The sequence below is a fragment of the Vicugna pacos genome, chromosome 12, assembly GCF_048564905.1.
Source record: "Vicugna pacos chromosome 12, VicPac4, whole genome shotgun sequence".
Classification (NCBI taxonomy): domain Eukaryota; kingdom Metazoa; phylum Chordata; class Mammalia; order Artiodactyla; family Camelidae; genus Vicugna; species Vicugna pacos.
In genome coordinates, this window is record NC_132998.1 from 13,187,172 (window position 1) to 13,207,302 (window position 20,131).

Consider the following 20,131-nt stretch of genomic DNA (forward strand, 5'->3'; position numbering starts at 1 on the left):
GAAAGTAGGGCCTAAAGAGGATGTTGTAGCATGTGTAGGTGGAGGAGACCAGAAAAGGCATTCCAGACAGAAATAATAACATGAACAAGGACTTGGAATCCTGGATGAAGATGTGCAGGCTGGTTAGAGTGGGAGATTGGGAAGTGCAACTATATGTAGCTAATAGTTCCTGAGAATTTACTATGGGCCAGGACTTGTTTGACCAATTTTACATGCATTCTTATTTAGTTGTCATAATAACCCTATGAGATTGTATTACAGATGAGGAAACTGGAGCAGGAATAACAAGAAATAAGACTAACTTGAAGGATGGGGCCACATCCTGTGGGGCCTTAAGCTGGTTTTGACTCTTCCTCATTCCCTTCATTAAGCCACTAGTAAGTCTAGCTTCTGAAAGTTATTTCCCTCTCACTTTCACTGGCTCTTCTTCCTCCTGCCTGGATGGCTGGCTTCCTTAACTAAAGCTACCTAGCCACCAGTTAAGGAAATACAGATGTAGGTGTAAGTTTCTGGCAGTAATCCATGGCAAGTTAGTCCACCAACCCAGAAAATGTGAGAAGATTCTTAGCTCTCTTTGAATTAGAGGAGAGGGGAGATTGAACTTCGTTACTGACTGAATATTTGTGTTTCCCAAAATTCGTATGTTGAAGCCCTCATGCCCATGTGGGCTGTATTTGGAGGTTGGGTCTCTAAGGAAATAACTAAGGTTAAATGAGATCATCAGGGTGGAGCCCTGATCTGATAGGATTAGTATTATTTTACGAAGACACACCAGAGGGCTTGCTTTCTCTCTCTTCACATGCACCAAGGGGAGGCCTTGCAATGCCACAATGAGAAGGAAGCCAAACACAGGCCAGGAGGAGAGTTCTCAACAGAAGTCAAATTGGTTGGAACCTTGAACTTGGACTTTTCTAGCTTCCAAAACTGTGAGAAAATAAATGTTTGATGTCTAAGCCACCCAGTCTATGGTATTTTGTTATGGCAGCTCTAGCACACTAATACAAACTTCCTGAAATGTTTGAAATAAGAAGAGGCCAGTGCTAAGGTGGGGTCTTTACTGAGTGAAAATAATCTACTCTGCTTGGAAAATCAGCATTTCTGACCTTGGGCCTTGGGATGTTTACCCCTGCCTATGCTTTTGTGGTCCCTGCTGTATTGAAGGAAGCTTTCTTGTCTGGGTGGGAGACTGAGACAGCTGTCTCTGGGAAGCAGCCTAAGGCTGGTCAGGATATTTCCCTGTAGGGGACTTAGTGGCTAAATAGCACATTCAAATGCTCCTCTCCCTGTTATTGTCTCTATATTTAACTTGGTTGATGATGAACATCTCTCATAAGGAGGAGGTATCTTCAAAAAGGGCTCAATGAGTGCCTACTATGTGCCAAATATCATGTGCTGTGGAGATAGGACAATAAAGTTAGGCATAGCTCTTTCAGGTCATCCGGTAAGACAGGCATAAGTGGTTAGAACATTGCTGAGTGTGGGGAAGAGATGAGAAGTGAAATGGAAGCTGAGACCTGAAAGATGAGTAAGAATTGTTCAAGCAGAAGGAACAGCATGTGCAAAGGTCTGAAGCTGGAGAGCAACAGTAAGGTGAATCTGAGGAGCATAGATGGGTTCAGTAGTGATAAGGAAATGGGATCGACTTTAAAGACTTTCAGTTTTGTCTGAAAGTTGAAAAACAATCACAGGATTTGAAACAGGGGAGGAGGAAAAAAAATCAAACTTGCATTTAAAAAGGGAAATTGGCAATTGGATGGGCTTTTGGGGTCATGTTTATCCTTAAGTAAGCTGGTCCTCATCTGAGCACGTGAGTGTTGCTAGTTGTGATCACAAGTAGGAAATGCCCCCGTCCTCACACAAGGTGAGTTATGGGAACAGATGGTAGTGGGGGCAGTGTAGGGAAACTGGAGCAGGACAGGATAGGACAGGAACAGAACTGAAGGTGATACCTCCAGCCCTGGCTTTGCTTCAATCTGAAATCTAAACCCAAACCGTCTCTCAACTTCCCTCCTTGAGACCACAAAACCTAAGAACACAGTTATTTGATTTCAAACCACTTTGTGTTTGATCAAAAGTTCTTGAAACTAGGGATTCTTTCTCTGCTATTCTCTTTTGCTTTCCAGCGATTCTTTCCACAGAGCCTTGGCTTTGCTTGGAGATGAGAGCCTTAAGCTGTGTCAGAACTGCCATCCTGAGAGCCAGGTTCTGGGCTGAACATTGCAGCTGCCCAGGGAACAGCTGGTTAAGCCCTCAGCAGCTGCAGCAGCTGGGATTCCACCCAACATTTGAGCTGAGATTAATCCCATTTCCTCCACACATATCCCCTCCTTGTTCTAGTCCCTGGCTAGTCTATAGTATCTCGTAGAATCTCTGGGGCTAGATATCAGGAATCTTGAACTAAGCTGGAGCTAAAGTCACCCACCTTCCTCTTCTCTTGGAGGCAGTTGGCCCAAAGCACCTTAGCACCGCCACAGGAAGGAGGGTGTGGTCTCTCTCTCACACACAGCCTCCTTCCCTCCTTCTCTCTATCCTTTGATTAACCAGCTAGGGTGGATTACATGTTGAACTGTCTCATTTTCAATAACTGTTACAGTTGTCTTAAGATGAAGGGATTTCTTTGGTGGGGTGAGAATGTAGATTTCCTTTATCTTTGAAAGACTCTATAGCAAGGCTTGGAAACTTGGTGGGAGTGTTGCAGGAGGACGAAGCATCATACTGGTGGTTGCCACTTTTGAACTGTGCTTGTTTCTCACTTAACTGCGATTCTGGTCAAGAACAATAGGGCTGTATATTCTCTGGTGCTTATGCGCCAGCTGTGTGACCTTGAGGAAATCACTTTGTAATAGATGCCAGAGGCTACTACAATGAGGTACTTCTAAGAGTTTGGAAATGAGGAGGTGTTCTAAGATTTAAAAAGTCAAATTAACACACAAAGGGACAAGGCAGTTCCTCCTAGGTTCAGAGACTCACTCACTCACTCCCTTCAACAAATATTTATTAAAGCACCTGCTAGTGCAAATAGGCACTATATTATGCTAAGGATTTTGAACATTTTTCTAGAGTAACAGGCAATCATTTTAATGGATTAAATTAATTAGGTTTTAGCTTAGAGGAGTGGCCTGATCAAATCTGGATTTTAAAAAGATCAAAAGAGGGAGGGAGCTCCTAAGTGGAGAATGGATTAGAAGGGAGTTAGTGGGTCCAGAGAGGAGAGTAAGCAAAAAAGATAATGAGATAATGAGAGATTATGCCGGTTGAGACAAAAAAAGGTGGCAATGGAGATGGAAAGGACAGCTTCAGGAACTATTATATTTGTGGGATTGGTGGTTGATTGGATAAAGGAGGAAGTGAACAATAAGGTAGATGAAGAAAAAGATTTCTCTCAACTTGATTTGCTTGAAACTAATGTATGTAAAATGAAAGAGAAAGTAATTGATCAACCAATATCAATCTATTAATTCAAAATGGAAAGTGGCAAATGGCAACACCATCTGTCAGAATTGTCACGACGTGCCCAGAATTATTATGGAGAGGGAGATGCCAAATGTGGTCACCGGTGGGGCAGGGATGGTTCTTTGGGCCTCCGTGTTACCTGGCTGAAATACATTCACAGAGATAATCCTGTCCTTTTATCCTAATATTCTGCTCATCAGGCAACAAACTGATGCCTTGCTGGGAAACGGAATTCCCTAGATAGAGGACACAGTCATCCTTGGTAGTGAAAAGGGAAAGAAACGGATACACTGGCATGGTGGGAACCCAGATCAAATGCTCATGAATTACTGTGAGGCTTCCCTAGCATATGAGTGTTTGGAGGTGTCCTGATCAAGTCCAGTTCCCAAGCTGGTTAGACTGAGTGCCCTTCTCCACATCATCTTTCTCAGGGGGGTCCAGGGAGGGAGCTAGACCATCTGCCTCTGGGCCTACATCTCTGGCCAAACTATGTATTCATTTTCAAACTAATCATGATGATATTTATGGTAGCTTCAATTTAAAGAGAACAAACTCTTCCTCATTATGGACAGAGCAGGGATATCACATATATTATCTCATTTACTTCTCACAACAGTTGTGCAAAAATAATTATTTGATTTCAGGAGGATTTAAGCAGGTCACAGGAAGGCAGGGGGCCTGGGTTCCAAGGTTGTAAAGCCAGGAAAAAATGTCTCAAATCACAGAACTAAGCCAGCAGGGGCACTGTGGCAACTGCCCCTAAACACTAGACAGTGCAGTTTGTAGACCAATGTCCTGACCTTGGATGCTGGAAGGCCCAGCTGACACCACTGATCTTTCTGCCAGCAGCCAGAAAGAATGACAAACTTCTGCTACTTTGTTGTTCTAACCATTTTGTAGAAAAAAAAACTGAGGCTCAGAGTAGTTAAGTAAACTGCCTGAGATGGCATAGTGAGTCAGGCAGGATTTGAAACCAGGTCCGGTTGGCTGCAAAGTCTATGTTCTTTCCACTATGTTTTGCTGCTGTGATGCACTTTACTTCTTTAGTCTGCAGTTTTCCATTCTGTAATCTGGAGAAGTTGTGATTCTCAAAGTGTAGTCCCCGGGCAAGCAACCTCACTATCATCTGGGAACTTGTTCAAAACGCAAATTCTGGGTCCTACCTGGACCTACTGAATCAAAAACTCCAATGTAGGGCCCAGCAATCTATGCATTCACAAATCCTCCAGGTGACTCTGATGTGTCCTCAAGCTTCAGAATAACTGGACCAGATAATCACCAAGGTCCTCCAGCTCTAACAGGTTATAATTCAACTATTTTGGAAGTTGCTGGTTGTGGTCCCTGGATTGAGCAAGGTCCCCTGAAAGGAGTTAAATATTTCCCATCTTCCTGAAATAGGTTGGTGTTTGTCAAACTCCATGCTAGCGGAAGTCAAGAGTAGGTGTCAGAGTGAGGAGACAGATGGAGCAAGAAGGGAAGATGCCTGCACGTGTATCTTGGTTATTTTTCTGTGGAGTGCCCAGAGACACATGTCCTTAATTGGCCCATTGACATGTGAATGTCTGGAAGGTGCCCCCAAATCCATGTCAAAAATAAATGCATTAATCAATGCTCTTCCCATGTGCCCACAAAGCAATGTCCCATGTCCTCTAAATCTATAAATGGAATTGCCATCATTCTTCATTTTGTCCCTTTTAATCAGGCCATCAACTTTTTAACTTCTATCTGGAGTGCCCTTTGTATGAGTCCTCACTCTCCTCTCTGTACTACCATATGCAGGTCTTCATCTTTCTCCTTCTGGGTACTGGCTTCCTAATAGGGCTTCCTGACTCCCATCCCCAGTCTCTCTCAGTGCATCTTCCTCCACAGGGTTACCATTGTGATCCTTGCAAAGCATGGCTCTCTTCACAGTTACTGCCCTCCCCACAACACCCACCAAGGAAATAGCAAAGGTCCCATTGCTTACTGCAGTGCTTTCCAAACCTTGTACTATTTTCATGACTATGTTTATAGTCCCTTTCCACTCTTATAATTATTTAATATTTTTCTAACTTTACTGGCTTTTCTTACTACCAACTTTAGCCTCTTCTAAGTAAGAATATTTGTGAAGTCATAGTTTTGGCATTATAGCTATTATTTTTCCAAACACACATTAAAAATTACATAACAAAATTTTTTTAAAGTTTGTGCGTTACCTAAGTTATTTACATACTGCTAGTGGTATATTTTGAAAACACGGGGTTCTGAATAAAGATCACATTCTTAAAGCTGGCATTCAAAGCCCTCTGTGATCTGATCCCAGTCAAATTGCCAGCCTTAACTGTCACACATAGCCCACATACATAGAGTGCCCCAGGGTCCACTAGGTATTTCTGGACAAACTGTGCTTTCGCTCTTCCTTTAACATTTTGCTTTTACAGCCAGGGCCTTTTTGAGCTTTAAGGCCCAGCTCAATTATTGATTACCATGTGAACTCTCTCACCCTTCCAGATAGAATCAATCAATTTTTCTTTCTTTCTTCCTCCCTCCCTCCCTTCCTTCTTCTTCTCTCTCTCTCTCTCTCTTTTTGAAGAAAAGCATCTTCTTCTATGTTTCTAGCTACTTGTACTGTAATATGAGGCTTGATATAATTTTGCCTTCTAATCTTTTGCTTGATAATTCCCACCACTACAACATTCAGAATCCTTGGAGGAAACAGATTGCATACTCAAATGGGGAACTGAGGAGGATATAATGAAAGGGATGTTCATAAAGGAGTTGACAGGGTGATGGAGTATCTACAAGTGTGGTGAAGCATTCAGAGTCTGGCATCAGTGGGGAGCCACTGGAGGTGCTCACCCCTTAGGCCTGAATGGGCAAGAGAAGGAAGGGTTACAAGAACCCAAGAGAAGTGGGGAGGGTATAGCTCAGTGGTAGAGCACATGGAGCATGTGCTTAGCATGCACGAGGCCCTGTGTTCAATCCCCAGTACCTCCATTAAAATAAATAATTAAATAAACCTAATCACCCCTACCCCCAAAGGAAAGAACCCAAGAGAGCTGTAACTGTATCTGTAGCTGAAGGAGAGGGCCACCCAACAGGGTCTGTGGCCTCTGGTAGTCCAGGAGTTCAGGAGAGACGACAGAAGAATTGCCAATTCAACTCACAGAATCATGAGAAATAATATATCATGGTTGTTCTAAACCACCAAGTTTTAATATAGTTTATGATGCAACGCTAGATAACCAGGACCTCACTGGGGGGTGGGGGGGGGAGCCATAACTGTTTCTCCACCAAAGTTGTGGGAAACCAAGAAGCTCTGAAGATCTGTGAAATGGAACCCATCATTACAATGCAAACATAGTAAAATTGTTTTCACTTTTTGTAGAGATACTACAGTTTTCTGGGAGCATTTTATCTTCATTTTATCTCAGTTGTTTAAGACATAGCAATGTAGGATGCTGTTGCTGGAAATTTTATTCCAAGCCTATTTACCCAACATTAGGATAGTTTGTTTCCTTTACTTTATCCTATATTGGTGATCTTTTCATATCTGTGATCTTTACAAAGTAACAATTTCTGCCCTACTTTTAAAGTGATTGATATTTAAGAAACAAATTACCTTGGTCCCAAGATATACAGATCTTGGAGATTAGCTCACAAAGCATTCATTCATATTCTGTTTTGCCTTCCTTTACTATAGAGGGTGGAAAAGAAAATGCTGAAATTTCCAGGCTCTCTTGAAGCTAGAGATGGTCATAGGATACAGTTGTGTTCAAGGAGAGGTAGGTGAAAGTCTTTGGTGAGATCTCTTCCTATATAGAAAGAAAAAGCCACAAGAGAAAGCCCTTTGTCTTAGTCCTTTTGTTTTCCTCCTGATTGAAGAAGACAGGAGAATTTGAGGATGATTTAATAAAGAGACTACAAAGGTGTGAGCAGGGTGTAGGGAAACATAAGGGGTAGAGCGGCACCCCAGGGCGAATATCAGAGAGGCTGTTATCATTGTAGGCCTGGAGGGTGAGTGGAGGGAGTTACTGGAAACAGAACAAGAGAGCAGTGAGTGTGTAGGGGTGCTTTGACCTTCAGTCAATCTCAGTCTGGGCACAATCTCTTCCCTCCATCTGATCTTCAGTAAGTACTCCTCTTTGGCTGAACCCCATTGGGATCCAAGGGGCAAGCTCTACCTCCTGGACACAAATCTGGGTGGAAAAGAGGAGAGAGTTAATCTGGAAAGACAAACAGCATAAAAGGCATCTATTATTTATCTTGCTATCTCTAGTGTGCAAAACATATTGTACACCTGGTACAAAGTAGTAGATAGGGAAGTTTTTACTGAATTTAACTGAATCCAGGTCTTTGTTTTACCCTACAGTGCTTAAAACCTAATCTGGAATCACTGCCAATCCCACTCAGGCCCAATAATCCAACATAAAATTGCTGGTCTGCAAGGAACTTGCTTTATTCCATAGAAGAGGTATTTGGTTCTCTTTCTGAGGCCAGATTAGGAAGTGGCACCTTGAAACAACTTTGTAGATCTGAATGTTTTTAAGCATTAGATGGTTCTATAGTTTTACAAAGCCTGTCCTCCAATACAGTCTAACTCCTACAAACCCACCACATCAGGGCCTTCCAGAAGAAATAACTTTTGTGTGCTACCTGTGTGACTAAGTGTCAGTTTCCACATCTGATAATAACTACTAGTCAAGTCTCAGGTGCATTACCTCCTCAGCCTTCCGAGGATATCATTAAAAAAGAGGAGTACCAAGTTAGTCTCTAGCCTATTAATGTCTTATTTATTTTTTCTCATGGCAGTTATTAATTTTTGATTGTAACTTTTATTGTTTACCTGTTGGTCTCCTCCCAAAAGAATACTTGCTCCTTGTGAGCAAAGACCTTGTCTGTGTTGCCCACTGCTCTATTCTAAGCACCTGGAAGGGTGCCTGGGACATGGTGGTTGTTTGATAAATATTTGTTGATGAATGAATGAATGAATAATGCCAATTATCAACCTCAGGGCTGTGGTGAATATTAATCGAGATGACAATGAAATGCACCTGGCGCAAAGTAGAACTCCATAAATCTAGGTGTTTTCTTTCCTCTCTTTCCCTCCCTCATCTCCTGTATCCAATCCTTCAGCAAGTCAACTTAACCTCAGCCTCAAAACATATACCAAATTCTCTACTTCATTCATCTCTGCCCCTCTAGTCAAGCCATCCTCACCTCTCACCTGGACTACAAGTATCAGTCACCTAGCTGATCACCCTGCTTCTCTGCTTGCTCCAATTTCCCTCAAACCCCAATCCATTCCCTACAGCCAGGGAGATCTTCTAGGAACACAGTTCAGATAGTGTCACATCCCATCTTACCTAAACATCATCAGCAGCTTTCTAGTTACCTAGGATTAGCCCAAACTACTTGACCTGGCCTGGATCCTAACATCCTCTTCGACTTCATCTGCTTTAGGCTAACTGGCTTTCTCTCTGTCCTGGAATTTAACAAGTTTGCTTCCATTCTAGCACCATAGCATTGATAGATTCCTCTGTTCAAATCTTTTGCTAGGTGGCTCCTTACTGTCATTCAGACTTCAGCTTAAATGGGGCTTCCTTTGAGAGGAAGTATTGCTAATTTAAACTGGTCGTTTCTTATCATACTGCTTTTTGTAGCACTTTATACTGTCTAATACTTGTTTATGCTTGTTTCTTCCCAACTAGCTTTTAAACTTCGTGAGCGCAGAGACCTTGTCCTCTGTCTGTCATGTTCATCGCTCTACCTTCAAAGATAGAGAAATGTCTAAAACATAGTATACACAGTAAATATTTGTTGAATAAATAAATGCATTGATTGATGATGATGATTACAGTAAAACTTCAGACGACCTGGCCACAAATTCTAACAATTTTCCTATAAATAGGAACTGCATCTCCGAAGTTAGATCCTGCAAGACTGTGGAAACCGGAAAATAAAATATCTGGGGCTGAAGGATGGGGGAAGCGGAGGGAATATATTGAAACTTTGGCCTTTCTTTCCCTACCTAGGGACCCCGGAGACCTCGCAAAAGGGAGGCATAGACTCTTTTGACCACAAATTCTAGACTGGCCACGACAGATACTTTCCATCCATGATTTTTTGCAGGGACTTCTGTTAGGTTGCAAATACGCAAACACCTCTAGGACCCCGGGTTCCTTTCTGTTTCTTTATGAATGAACCGGCTCTAGTCTGCGCATGCCCAGCTCCTGGTTCTCCCGCTCCACGTGAGGCCCACCCTTCCCTCCTGCTGGCGGCCCCGCCCCTACCCTTTCTAATAGACCAATGGCGAGAGGCCCGGGGGGCGGAGCCCGGAGCGGCGCGGCAGTGTAGTTCCCCGGTCGCCCGGCTCCCTTGCCTTAGTCTTGCTGTGTTGTGATCACGTGGCCAGCTCCGGGCGCGGCGCTTGTTTTGGTTTCCCTCTAGCTTGCCCCTGGCAGCTTCGCGGTTAGCTACTTCCCTGTGCCAGTTGCCTCGCCTGCCTGCACTCCGACCTCTTCTTGGGGCTCTCTTAGCCCGAAGTTCTGCGAGCCCTTCGGGGCCGGCTTCTGCCATGCCGTTAGTTCGCTACAGGAAGGTGGTCATCCTCGGATACCGTTCTGTAGGTGAGTTTCTGCCTTGGAGAGAGCACGGACGCACCGCGGCTTTGTGGCCAGAGGAGGCGCGCTGCCGCGGGAACGCGACCCAGGGAGGAATGATGGCATCCTTAGAACCAGCTTGTAGAGCGAGGATTGAAAGGTTGGAGGGGGAAGGCTGCAGGAAGTGGGAGCATGTAAGGGTTAACGTGGGCTTGACTGCTGGAACACCAGGGTGGTCCCAGGCGTTACCCTGGAGAGTGGAGGTGGGGTCAGGATTTGACGATGGGGGCGCGGTCTGGGTGGTGCAAGTAAGTCTCAGGTGCAGGGCAGGCTTGATCCTAAGGAATCGAGGATCTTCCCAGGGGTGGGGTGGAGAAAGGAGGCGGGAAAGGCTTCCTGCGGCACTACAGAATGCATCCGGTGGCCAAGGTGCAGAGACCCTGGGCGAAAAGAAGGTGAGGGTGGGCTAAGGGAAAGCATTGCATGGGGCATTCACAGGCTAGGATGCTAATTTGGGGTCCCTTTTAGCCCTGGGTCACATCCCGAAGGGACACGGGATGTGAATGTAGTTGGGTGATTTGGATACAACTCCCTTTGCTTCCCACAGGGAAGACATCTTTAGCACATCAATTTGTGGAGGGCGAGTTCCTGGAAGGCTATGATCCTACCGTGGAGAATAGTGAGTAACTTCTCCCCCAGGGGTGGGGCTGGGAGGGCTTGGGTGCCCCACCCAACACCATAGTTTGTGATTTTCCTGGTGCCAAGGGGACTATTTAATTAGATATTAAGTCTAATCTCTTCTCTAGTAATCCTGTTCTATGAGTGGGGCTAGAGTGTGGATTTTGCAAGATACTGAGTCCATGATGGTGTAGATGTAGACAATAAGAAGCCAAACATTTTCTCTCCAGTTTTCTGGAGCACTCCCTGGACCTGGCTCAGTTATGTTACCTCTGGGGTTAAGACTGTATAGGGGCACACATTGTTAGCTCTACACGGCACCTCACAGTTAAGTTTTCTTTTCTTTTCAGCTTACAGCAAGATAGTGACTCTTGGCAAAGATGAGTTTCACCTACAGCTGGTGGACACAGCAGGGCAGGTACCAGTTTGGGGTAGGGTATCTAAATGTGGCAGTTCAGTCCTGGGAGATGAAGTCTGGTAGAATCTGTGGCTTATCCGTAAAGTAGTATTAAAAGAAAAGCATTTTAGCAGCTAGCAATATGCAGCGCTGGTTGGAGCTACTCTATAAATATTTGTTGACTAGAAGTGACTGGAGTAGGGAGTGCCACAGGGAGGGTCCCCAGGATGCAGCCCACCAACCATGGGCATCTGAGTGTTGTGGATCCAGGTTGTTGATGTTTCTGTTTCTTGTCAGGATGAGTACAGCATTCTGCCCTATTCATTCATCATTGGGGTCCATGGTTATGTGCTTGTGTATTCTGTCACCTCTCTGCATAGGTAAGTGACAAGAGCTATGAGTAGGGGACTTGGGAGGATCTGGGGGCTGTCCCAGAATAAGGTTATAGCTTCATTTCTTGTGTTTAAAGCTTCCAAGTTATCGAGAGTCTGTACCAAAAGCTACATGAAGGCCACGGGAAAACCCGGTATGTGGCTCTGGGGGATAAAGACATACTGTGGACACAAGGGGAGAGAGAAGACAGAGGGGAGTATTGATCCAAATTAAGGAGGAAGCTAGGACATAGATCCTATCTGGTCTGATGGGGATTTGTCCAGCTCTGATGTGGAGGAGGTTGGGGTCCATGGGGAACAGAGGGGATCCTGTAGTAACTGCTGTTTTCTCACAGGCTGCCGGTGGTACTGGTAGGGAACAAGGCAGATCTCTCTCCAGACAGGTATGGAAATCTCTGTAGCTCAGGGCTAAGGAAAGGGAGCTGGACTAGGAGTGAGTCAGGCTCTTGTCCTGGCTCTGCCACTGACTTGAACAAGTCATATTCTTTTCATTAGTAACCTGAAGGTTAAGACAAAATAACCCTTCTATTGCAAAAGCTATGATTTCATATTTCAAGCCTCAGTCCTAAGTGCTTTTGTTTTCTTGTATTTTCTCCTTCCCCAACCCTTCTTCCCAAACCTTGGAATAGGATGGGTCAGAGGAAGTCTAGTTTCTATAAAGATTTTGCAGAAAACATGGAGACATGACTGTCCTTCATTTTAAAGTCCCAAATTTGCTTCCAGGGAGGTCCAGGCTGTTGAAGGAAAGAAGCTGGCAGAGTCCTGGGGTGCAACATTTATGGAGTCATCTGCTCGAGAGAATCAGGTGCTGAGCCTGAAGATTAGGAAGGCTATAGGGGTAGCAGTGTTTTCCTTATAGCACTGTTTGGTGTGGGGAAGGTGATGGGTAGGGTAGTCACCTCACAGCTGGATGGTACCAGTAGTGAACTAACCAATTCTTTTTGCTCTGAATCCTTATCCCTTGCAGCTGACTCAAGGCATCTTCACCAAAATCATCCATGAGATTGCCCGGGTGGAGAATTCATATGGGCAAGAGCGCCGCTGCCATCTCATGTGAGCCCTTGAGCATGGGATAGCTGCTGTGATTCTGTCCCTGGCACTTGCCAGGCTCCAGTGGGGATTTGGGGGGCAGACCCTCAGGACTTCACGGGTTTGGTTGCCAGCTGTGTCCCTGGCTCTCTGGGCACACAGTGTGGTACCGTCATGTTTGCACACTTACCCAGGCTCCAGTGGCCTGGTTGTCAATGTTTACAAAGGGGCAAGGATGTGTCATGGGCACTGTCCTCTAGCCCTCTGTTTTTGCTAAATAAGTGAATTGTTGTTATAACCTGTGCAGTAAGGATATGAGTCCTGGGCATTGTTTATTAAGGACCCAGTCTCCTATGTATGTTTTGGGCGCTGGCTGGGTGAGGGGAGCTGGGGACTCCTGAAGTGGAGCTGGCTCCCTGGAGTGATAATGTATATACACAAATAAACTGAGAAATCTTTTGTAGTTGATGTCTGTATGTGTGGGGAGAGCTCAGGACCAATATCTCCTTTTCCAAGTGGTGATGACTACAGCTTTGGTAGAGAATCAGGGGTAATTGTTTCCTCCTACCTTGTTCCTTTTCCTTACTCCTCACTCATGCAGGACCATTACCCTAAGACTTAGTACTTACCCCTTTTCTACTTTTCTACTCTGTTTTCCCATACAGGTACCAGTAGGCTGCCACTCCCATCCAAATTTGTAGGCGGTCATGATCCCCTTAACTACAGAAACACCACCCTCTAGTGGCCAGCTGCCACGTGCTGACCTAGCTTCCCTCCTGGGACCTTGGCATTTGTTGGAACTCAGAGAGGACAGGGTTTGGGCAGGAGGAAGAAAGCCCCTTTTTCCTAATGATGTAAGAATTGTGAAGTAGTGTATAGGCAGGGACTAAAGTCTTGTGAAGATTTTAGCTTTCTAGGAGTTGAGTAAAGTAAAAAATAACACTCCTCTGATGTATATCAATCCCCATTCCCCACCCACCATGTCCCCAGTGCCTTTTGTTAAAACGGATGTTCTTTGCTCTTTTCATATCTTTCATACCTTTGGAGTTGTGCTACCTATTTTAGGTGTCAAAGGTAATTGCTTCTGCCTTTCTTACTGGGCTGCCACTTCTGTAGGAGGATGGATGTTTCAGGTGGAAAATTTGGTGGTACCTGCCTCTGCTCCCTACACTTCCCTGGCAGCCCTAGGGCCTAACTTCCTCCAAGGACATAAAAGGATTACCCAAATTGTATCCTTCACAGGAAGGGCAACTGGGGGAGACTGAGGTACTCTGTCAATGCACTAAGTTGGGGAAAATGGATAAAATCTAGGTGTGATTTACAGCTGTGACCTTGCTAGTGCCTTGCTCCAGGCTATTTGGGCTTAGAGTTGGGAATGACAGTTTGTCAAGCTGGTTTTCAAAAGTCCTGCCAGCTTCTTTTGCATCTCTGATCCAGAATCTAAAAAGAAATGAGCTGCTGGAAGGATCATATTCCAAAGAGCAATCTCTTGGGGGCTTAGGAGTGTCTTTGGGGTTGTTATCACCCTCTCTTTGGAGTAAAATTAGGTCCTTTTGCACATCTGACCTGGAATTCTCATTACAGGTACCTACACTCCTGTATTTCCATGAGGTCTGAGACAATTACAAACATCCGAGGTCTTTTAGAAGTATAACAATCTCAAAGCCTGATAGTAGTGAAGGATAGTGGTTAATGGCTGGGTTGAAAGAGTTACTCTTCCACTTAGCTGTGTGACCTAGGGCAGACACTCAACCTCTCTGAGCTTCTGAACCTCTGTTTCTCATGTATAAAGTATAGCTAAACCTTCCTCAAAGAGTTGAGGTGAGAATTAAACTGAGGTGATATATGAAATGCTTACCATAGTTCCTTATATATAATAAACCCTTAAGAAATGGTAGCTATTAGAGGTCTTTATGGTGAGGGCCTGCCTCCCTACCTCTAGATGCAGAGCGTAGGGAGAGGTCTTCCATTTCCCAACTTCTGTCTCTTGGTGAACTTATTCCACTATAGCTAGGATAGGTGTGGGGTGGCTAGCACAGAACATGCCTAGCTCTGATCCCTCCTATGACTGGCCAGTAGGGATTTAGATCTCCTGCACTGTGCACTATGGAAGCCACAAGTTACATATAGCTATTTAATTTAGTTTTAAAATTAAATAAAAAATTTCTCAGTTGTACTACATACAATTCAAAGTGCCCAATAGTTACTTATGGATAAGCCATATTAGATAGCGTAGATATAGTATATTTCTACCATTGCAGAAAGTTGTATTGGATAGCACTGTAAACCCTTTACCACAAAATCAACCCTGCATCTGATCTGCCTGTCTCTTTCTCCACATCTCAAATATATAAATATAAATAAATATGTATACATACACACACACACACATATCCCTAGGAAAAACATGGCCATTGTTTTTAATGGCTCAACTTCTCACTGGACATAGTTTGTTGGGCAATTTTACCTATTTTAGCCTCAATTTCTTCATCTGTAATATGGATATAATTCCACGTAATTCATAACAAGGATGAGGAGTAACTAAGAATATATAAAGTATCGGGCACGTTGTTAATTTGTCTCCTGTCCATCCCGCGGGTACAGCTAATGAAGAAAACTCATTCCAATTCTTTCTCATACATACTAATGGTGTGGGGGGGCGTTGCCTGCAATCCGTGTGTTTTGGGATTTTGTCTAGATTAACAGTACTCCAACCAGGTAGCAGCAAGTCAAGTTACATCCCCTCTGTTTACTAAAAAGGGGGACACAGGCCCCTAAGATCCAGAGAGAAAGACTGAGAGTGGGGGTTGGAGCACCCAGGAAAGGAGGGGAAACTCTACATTTACGTTTTGATGGGGGGGTGATTGTGGGGGCACTAACAGCCCTCTTTCCTCTCGAGGGGGTTTGAGAGCCAGGAGGAACGACTAGGGACTCGTTCCGCTTTTCTTCGGGCCCCCGAACGTGGCAGGAACCCACCCTTTACAGCGCCAGGCTCCGTGCCTCACTTTCTCCATTTGCGGACTCCAGTTCCCAGGATGCAGAGCAGCGGCCAATCTCCTGGCTCTTCTTCCATCCCCCTCCCGGGAAAGACTGCCCCTGGCCAAGGCGAGGAGCAGTTGGAGTTTCAGGAACCGATAACTCCAGGGAAACGGAATTAGAAAGTGGCTGGAGTCCTAGTTTCACTAGCCGGGCGATAAAGGAGGCAGTTCCAGGGCAGGGGCGAAGAGGAGGGGGGCTTCATTCCCACGTGTCTGCACAGCAGCCGGCCCGGCGCAGTCGGGGTTAACCCGTGGCGGAGGGATCCAGCAGCGTGTGCGTAGAACTGCAGAGTCACAGCCTTTCCTCGGAAAGGGCCGGATCCTTCCGCCGCTCCGCTCCAACACAAAATAGGGCCGCGTCTTCTCCTTTCTCCCCTTCTCGAGTGGGGTTTCCCAGGCAAAAGGGCCCCCCCGGATCTCGCGCCGGAGGCTTCCTGAATCTCCACGACCGCTGCCGAGATCTCGGGCCAGGAAATAGCCCCTTCGCAGGAACCACCCTACCGGCCGAACAGGAGGCGGAGGGGGGGAGGCGGAGCGGCGCCGCGCTGCACTACTTTCCTCTCCGGTTGCAAATGGCTGCCTCGTTCCCCACTTTCCGCTCAGTTTCCTGACCCCCGGCGCCGGGAGCCGGGGTTGGGCCATGCACCTCTAGGCCCCCCGCGATCACAGCCAGCCGGGGGTCGAGGGGGTGCCGCCGAACAGAGCCGGCCAGGCCGGGGGCGGGGCAGCTCCCGAGGCCAGAGGGGAAGGGAGGCGAGCGCAGGGCCTGGAGCGGCCGGAGGGGAGCGGGCAGAGGGCTCGCACCGCCCGCCCCTTCCTTTTCCTCGCCCACCTACCCTCCTCCCTTCCCCGGGGGGAGCAGAAGGTGGGGGGCTCAAAGCCGCCGAGGGCGAGCGCTCGGGGTCGAGGAGCCCGGCGCTGGGTGTGTGTCAGGTTCAGCCCCGCGGCCCCGCCGGCTCCGCGTCGCCGTAGCTCGCTCGGCCCCAGGGCGCCGGCCCGAGCCGGGAGAGGGGCTCAGCGCTCCTACGAGGGTCTCACGTTCCGTCCGGGCCCGGCGCAGCATTCCTTCCGGGCTGCTGGGGAGGCGCCTCGACGTTCCATCTGGAGAGCCTCGACGTTCCGCCCGAGCCCGGCGCGGGCGGCCAGGGCGCTGGCCCGGCCCTTGGACTGAGAGGCCGCCCGGCGACGCGGATGCGGAGTCTGCTCGCCCAAGATCAAAGCCACCGGTGCTCTCTTTGTGTCCGCTCGGGATTCGCCGCCCTGGGGCTGTCCATGGAAACCTAAACTGCTGGAACCCGAGGCAGAGAACCCCTCTTTGGCTTCTTGCTTTTTTGGGGGGGAGGGTGGCCACTCCGACCTGGATTTACCGTTCTTGGCCCCCCTAAGCCCCCCCGTGCGGGGGGCGGCTGTGATCGCTCTGGCGGTTGGAGGTCGGGGAGCGGCCCGGGCTCTGGCCATGTTCTCGGATGAGGATTTCTGGATCGCCCTGTGAAGAGGTGAGTGAAGTCCTCCCGGCCAGGGCCCAGAAAGGGTTGGACTGGGGGCATAGCCAGATGGACTATCTTGGCCGGAGCTGGCCTGTAGGTTGGAGAAAGGGGTGCCAGAGCTGAGGAGGGTTCCTTTGGCAGGGTCTGTCAGGAAAACCTGAGCCAGTCGCCAGGGCAGGACCGAGGCCTGGTGTCTTGGGGTGTGCCTCTTTAAAGACTGGGGGTTCAGAGAACCACGGGAGTTTGGGAACCTGGCCAGAAAACCTTTCTGCCTGTTTATTTTTGTGTTGGGGGGAGCTCAACTAAACTAGGACCCAAGCCCTTATGCCAGCACCAATCCCAGTCAGCTGCTTCTCCTTCAGGGTTTCTTGTGGGCCTTGGGAATAGAACAACTTGGGAGTGGGGGTAGGGTGCCACTGCCAGGTCAGACTTACTGCCAGGTTGGACTTTAAGGTTGTTCCTGCCCATCTGGGCACCCAGAGCAGCTTCTGGGAGACTCAGGAACCCTAGATCCTTCACTAGGCTTTATTTTACTGTGCAAAGGGGAGAGTGTGTGGAAACTGACTAGTGTGATGAAGGGGGTGGCTGGGGCAAGAAGGAGGCGGGGCTGGGGGCAGCTCTGGCCTTGCTGTTCAACTTTAAACTGCTCCTGCCTGGCAAAGTGACCCCAGCGAGGCCTAGTGCTGTCTTAGCCTGCTTTGCCTCCCCTCCTCTCGGGATGGACATAATCTCTAGGGGATTATAGAGAAGGCCGTTGAGATTTGCTCCCTGCGAATGTGGGCTGCAAAAAAAATGGCTTTTGTCTCCCGCTTTCTCTGGGCCTAGTGTGGAGAGCTGGTTGCTTGTAAGTCCCTGGCCAATCCTGTAGGCCCCTCCCAGACCGCTCCAACCTTTTTCAATCAGGGAATGTTAACTGGCTCTGTGGTCCTCCCCCAACCCTGCAGAACAGGGTCTCCTGTACCTCTTTAAAGGAGAAATGACCTGATCCGAACTGTGTCTGCTGAAGCCAGTGTTTCCAATCCTGGCAGATGTTGGGGAGAAGGGGTGTGTATGTGATTTGCACGAAGGGTGCACCATGAACCTCATGCCTCTGGGCCCTGGGCTGAGACAGGCCCTCTCACAGCTGTCAGGCTGCCCAGCAGGGATTTGGCTGGTGTATTTTGCTCCCTCACTCTACCCCTTCCAACATACATAGGCTGGATCTCTTTGAGCCTGGTCTTGGAAAAGAGAAGATAGGGATTTGCCCTTGAGAGATTTCTGGGTGGTAAGCCTGAGGTGAAAGGTGACACAGGGGTGCTGGAGTGAGGCTAACTGTCACCCATGCTCTCTGCCCTTGCCTCCTATGGAGGTCCTCTCCCGTTGTCTGTCCCTGAAGAACATCCTTAGGAGAGACCTCTCCTTTTTAGCTGTGGCTGACCCTAGGATGACCCAGGGATAGTCTGGACGGCCTACAGGACCACTGTTGCCATTTGGATTCTTCCCTGGAGGGCCGACCCAAAATGGGGGTGGGGAGAGGTGTGGTTTGATTCTCAGGCTGGGAACCAGGAAGTCTTGAGTCCTACAGAAGAGCTGTTCACTCAAGGGCCTGCTTCAGCCTTTCACCTCTCCAAGCCTCCATTTCCCCTTTGGCTGGGAAAATGGAGTTAAAGCTTTTGGTCTGGGATGGAGGCTGAGAGGAGAGTGGGTTGAGCTGAATCTCTGCCTTCTTTCTTGCTGCTTTCGGCCTCTTAGGCCCAGGATTAAGGGGACCCAGCAGTTTTATTCCCTAGATCTGTATTTCTCTGGTATCCCTAGTTCCCCAGAGGAAGCCTGGCCTGGCATTAATCCAGTTTAGATCCAGGAAAAAAACCCTTGGTGGGTCTGTGTGGTTTCTGACTGAATGATGAGACAAGGAAAACTATGGTCTTTATTTGTTTAGATCTGTTCAGGCACCTGACAACTGGGGCTCAGCATAGGGGTGCAGGTGTTAGACTGCAGGGTAGGGACATGGGAGGTGTTCTTAGATTCTTTTTGATACAGCTTGGAGGACACTCTGCCCTTTGCTTCTTGATCTCGTATCTTCCTTGGTCCCATGAATGAGGCTCTAGCTTTGGAGGATGTTGGTACCGTCTCCCAAGGCTGGACGAAGGTGGTTTCTGTACCTCCCCAAGCAGTGCCAGCCTTACCAGTTTGAGAGGGCTGCGCTCGGGGGAGGGCAGAGGAATTTGTCCCTCTGGCCTTGTGTGAGGCAGTCCTCCTCCCACCCAGTGTACTATCACTGTTGCTTTTTATTTCTTGCTGTTTGTGACTCCTTTGGCCTCAATTTTGAGAGCAGAGCAGTGGAAGATCTTGGGGGCATGTAGTGGTAAGGTACAGAAAAAGTTGTACACATTTAGGAAACTTTGAAACCTTCTGGGTGTGGTCAAGCCTTGAATAGTCACTGGATAGGAAGAGGAGCCTGGCTGGTGCCCTGATCTCCAACCTCTACTTCCCATAGGTGGCTTCTAGGGTCCCCTGAAGTTCCAGAGCAGCTTTTCTGTGGGCTGGCCAGATGACCACCCTGCTTTCCTTTCAGGCGTGATTGTGTGGCAGGTTTAGGAAAGAGATGATCTGGGAATAGAGGTGACAGGTATCAGGTGATATTTCACTTTCTCAATCTAGTAGAATCTCATATTGGGAGGGGAAAAAAGTAAAAGAAAACTTTCCTTCCTGTAGCATGTCACTTGAGGCCCATTGCCAGTCCCTGGAAGTGGAGCGTTAGCTCAGGGAAAGAGGATTGATAATGTGGGTCTTAGGTAATTGATTTATGGATCCTGGACATCTTTGAGGGTTCCCCGTCTCATCTGTCCCAGTCACTCAACCCCAAGTGGCTGACTGGGGTGTTTGGTTTGGGAAGAGAGTCTTGTCCTTAGTAAGATTGATGTGGTCCCTCTGGTTAAACAAGAGGAGTGGAAAGGTGAAAGATACATTTCTCAAACTTTTACTTTGAGTTCTGTTCGGGGGATTTCCCTCCGCCTTTTGTAGGAAAACTATACTTTGTTTCTCTGCTTAAGCCCCTACTCTTCCCACTAAGAGCGGCTGACACCTAACCTCTCTC

General features: G+C 47.4%; 2 protein-coding genes across 11 annotated transcripts in view; both read left to right on the forward strand.

Annotated features, from left to right (window-relative positions):
* The first annotated feature begins 9,768 nt into the window (after positions 1-9,768).
* Positions 9,769-12,989, forward strand: RHEBL1 (RHEB like 1). Its single transcript, XM_006202934.4, has 8 exons — positions 9,769-10,061; positions 10,642-10,713; positions 11,063-11,130; positions 11,407-11,489; positions 11,579-11,635; positions 11,837-11,884; positions 12,225-12,306; positions 12,469-12,989. Exons 1-8 carry the CDS (start codon positions 10,010-10,012, stop codon positions 12,556-12,558), a joined length of 552 nt encoding a protein of 183 aa, XP_006202996.1. The 5' UTR covers positions 9,769-10,009; the 3' UTR covers positions 12,559-12,989.
* A 3,353-nt stretch (positions 12,990-16,342) lies between these two features.
* The window catches only part of KMT2D (lysine methyltransferase 2D), a 38,762-nt gene continuing 34,973 nt past the window's right edge, over positions 16,343-20,131 (forward strand). For all 10 annotated transcript variants that reach the window (XM_031683042.2, XM_072972866.1, XM_072972868.1 and 7 more), the window contains exon 1: positions 16,343-17,064. The gene's annotated coding sequence lies outside the window, so the exon portion shown is untranslated. The remainder of the gene's footprint in view (positions 17,065-20,131) is intronic.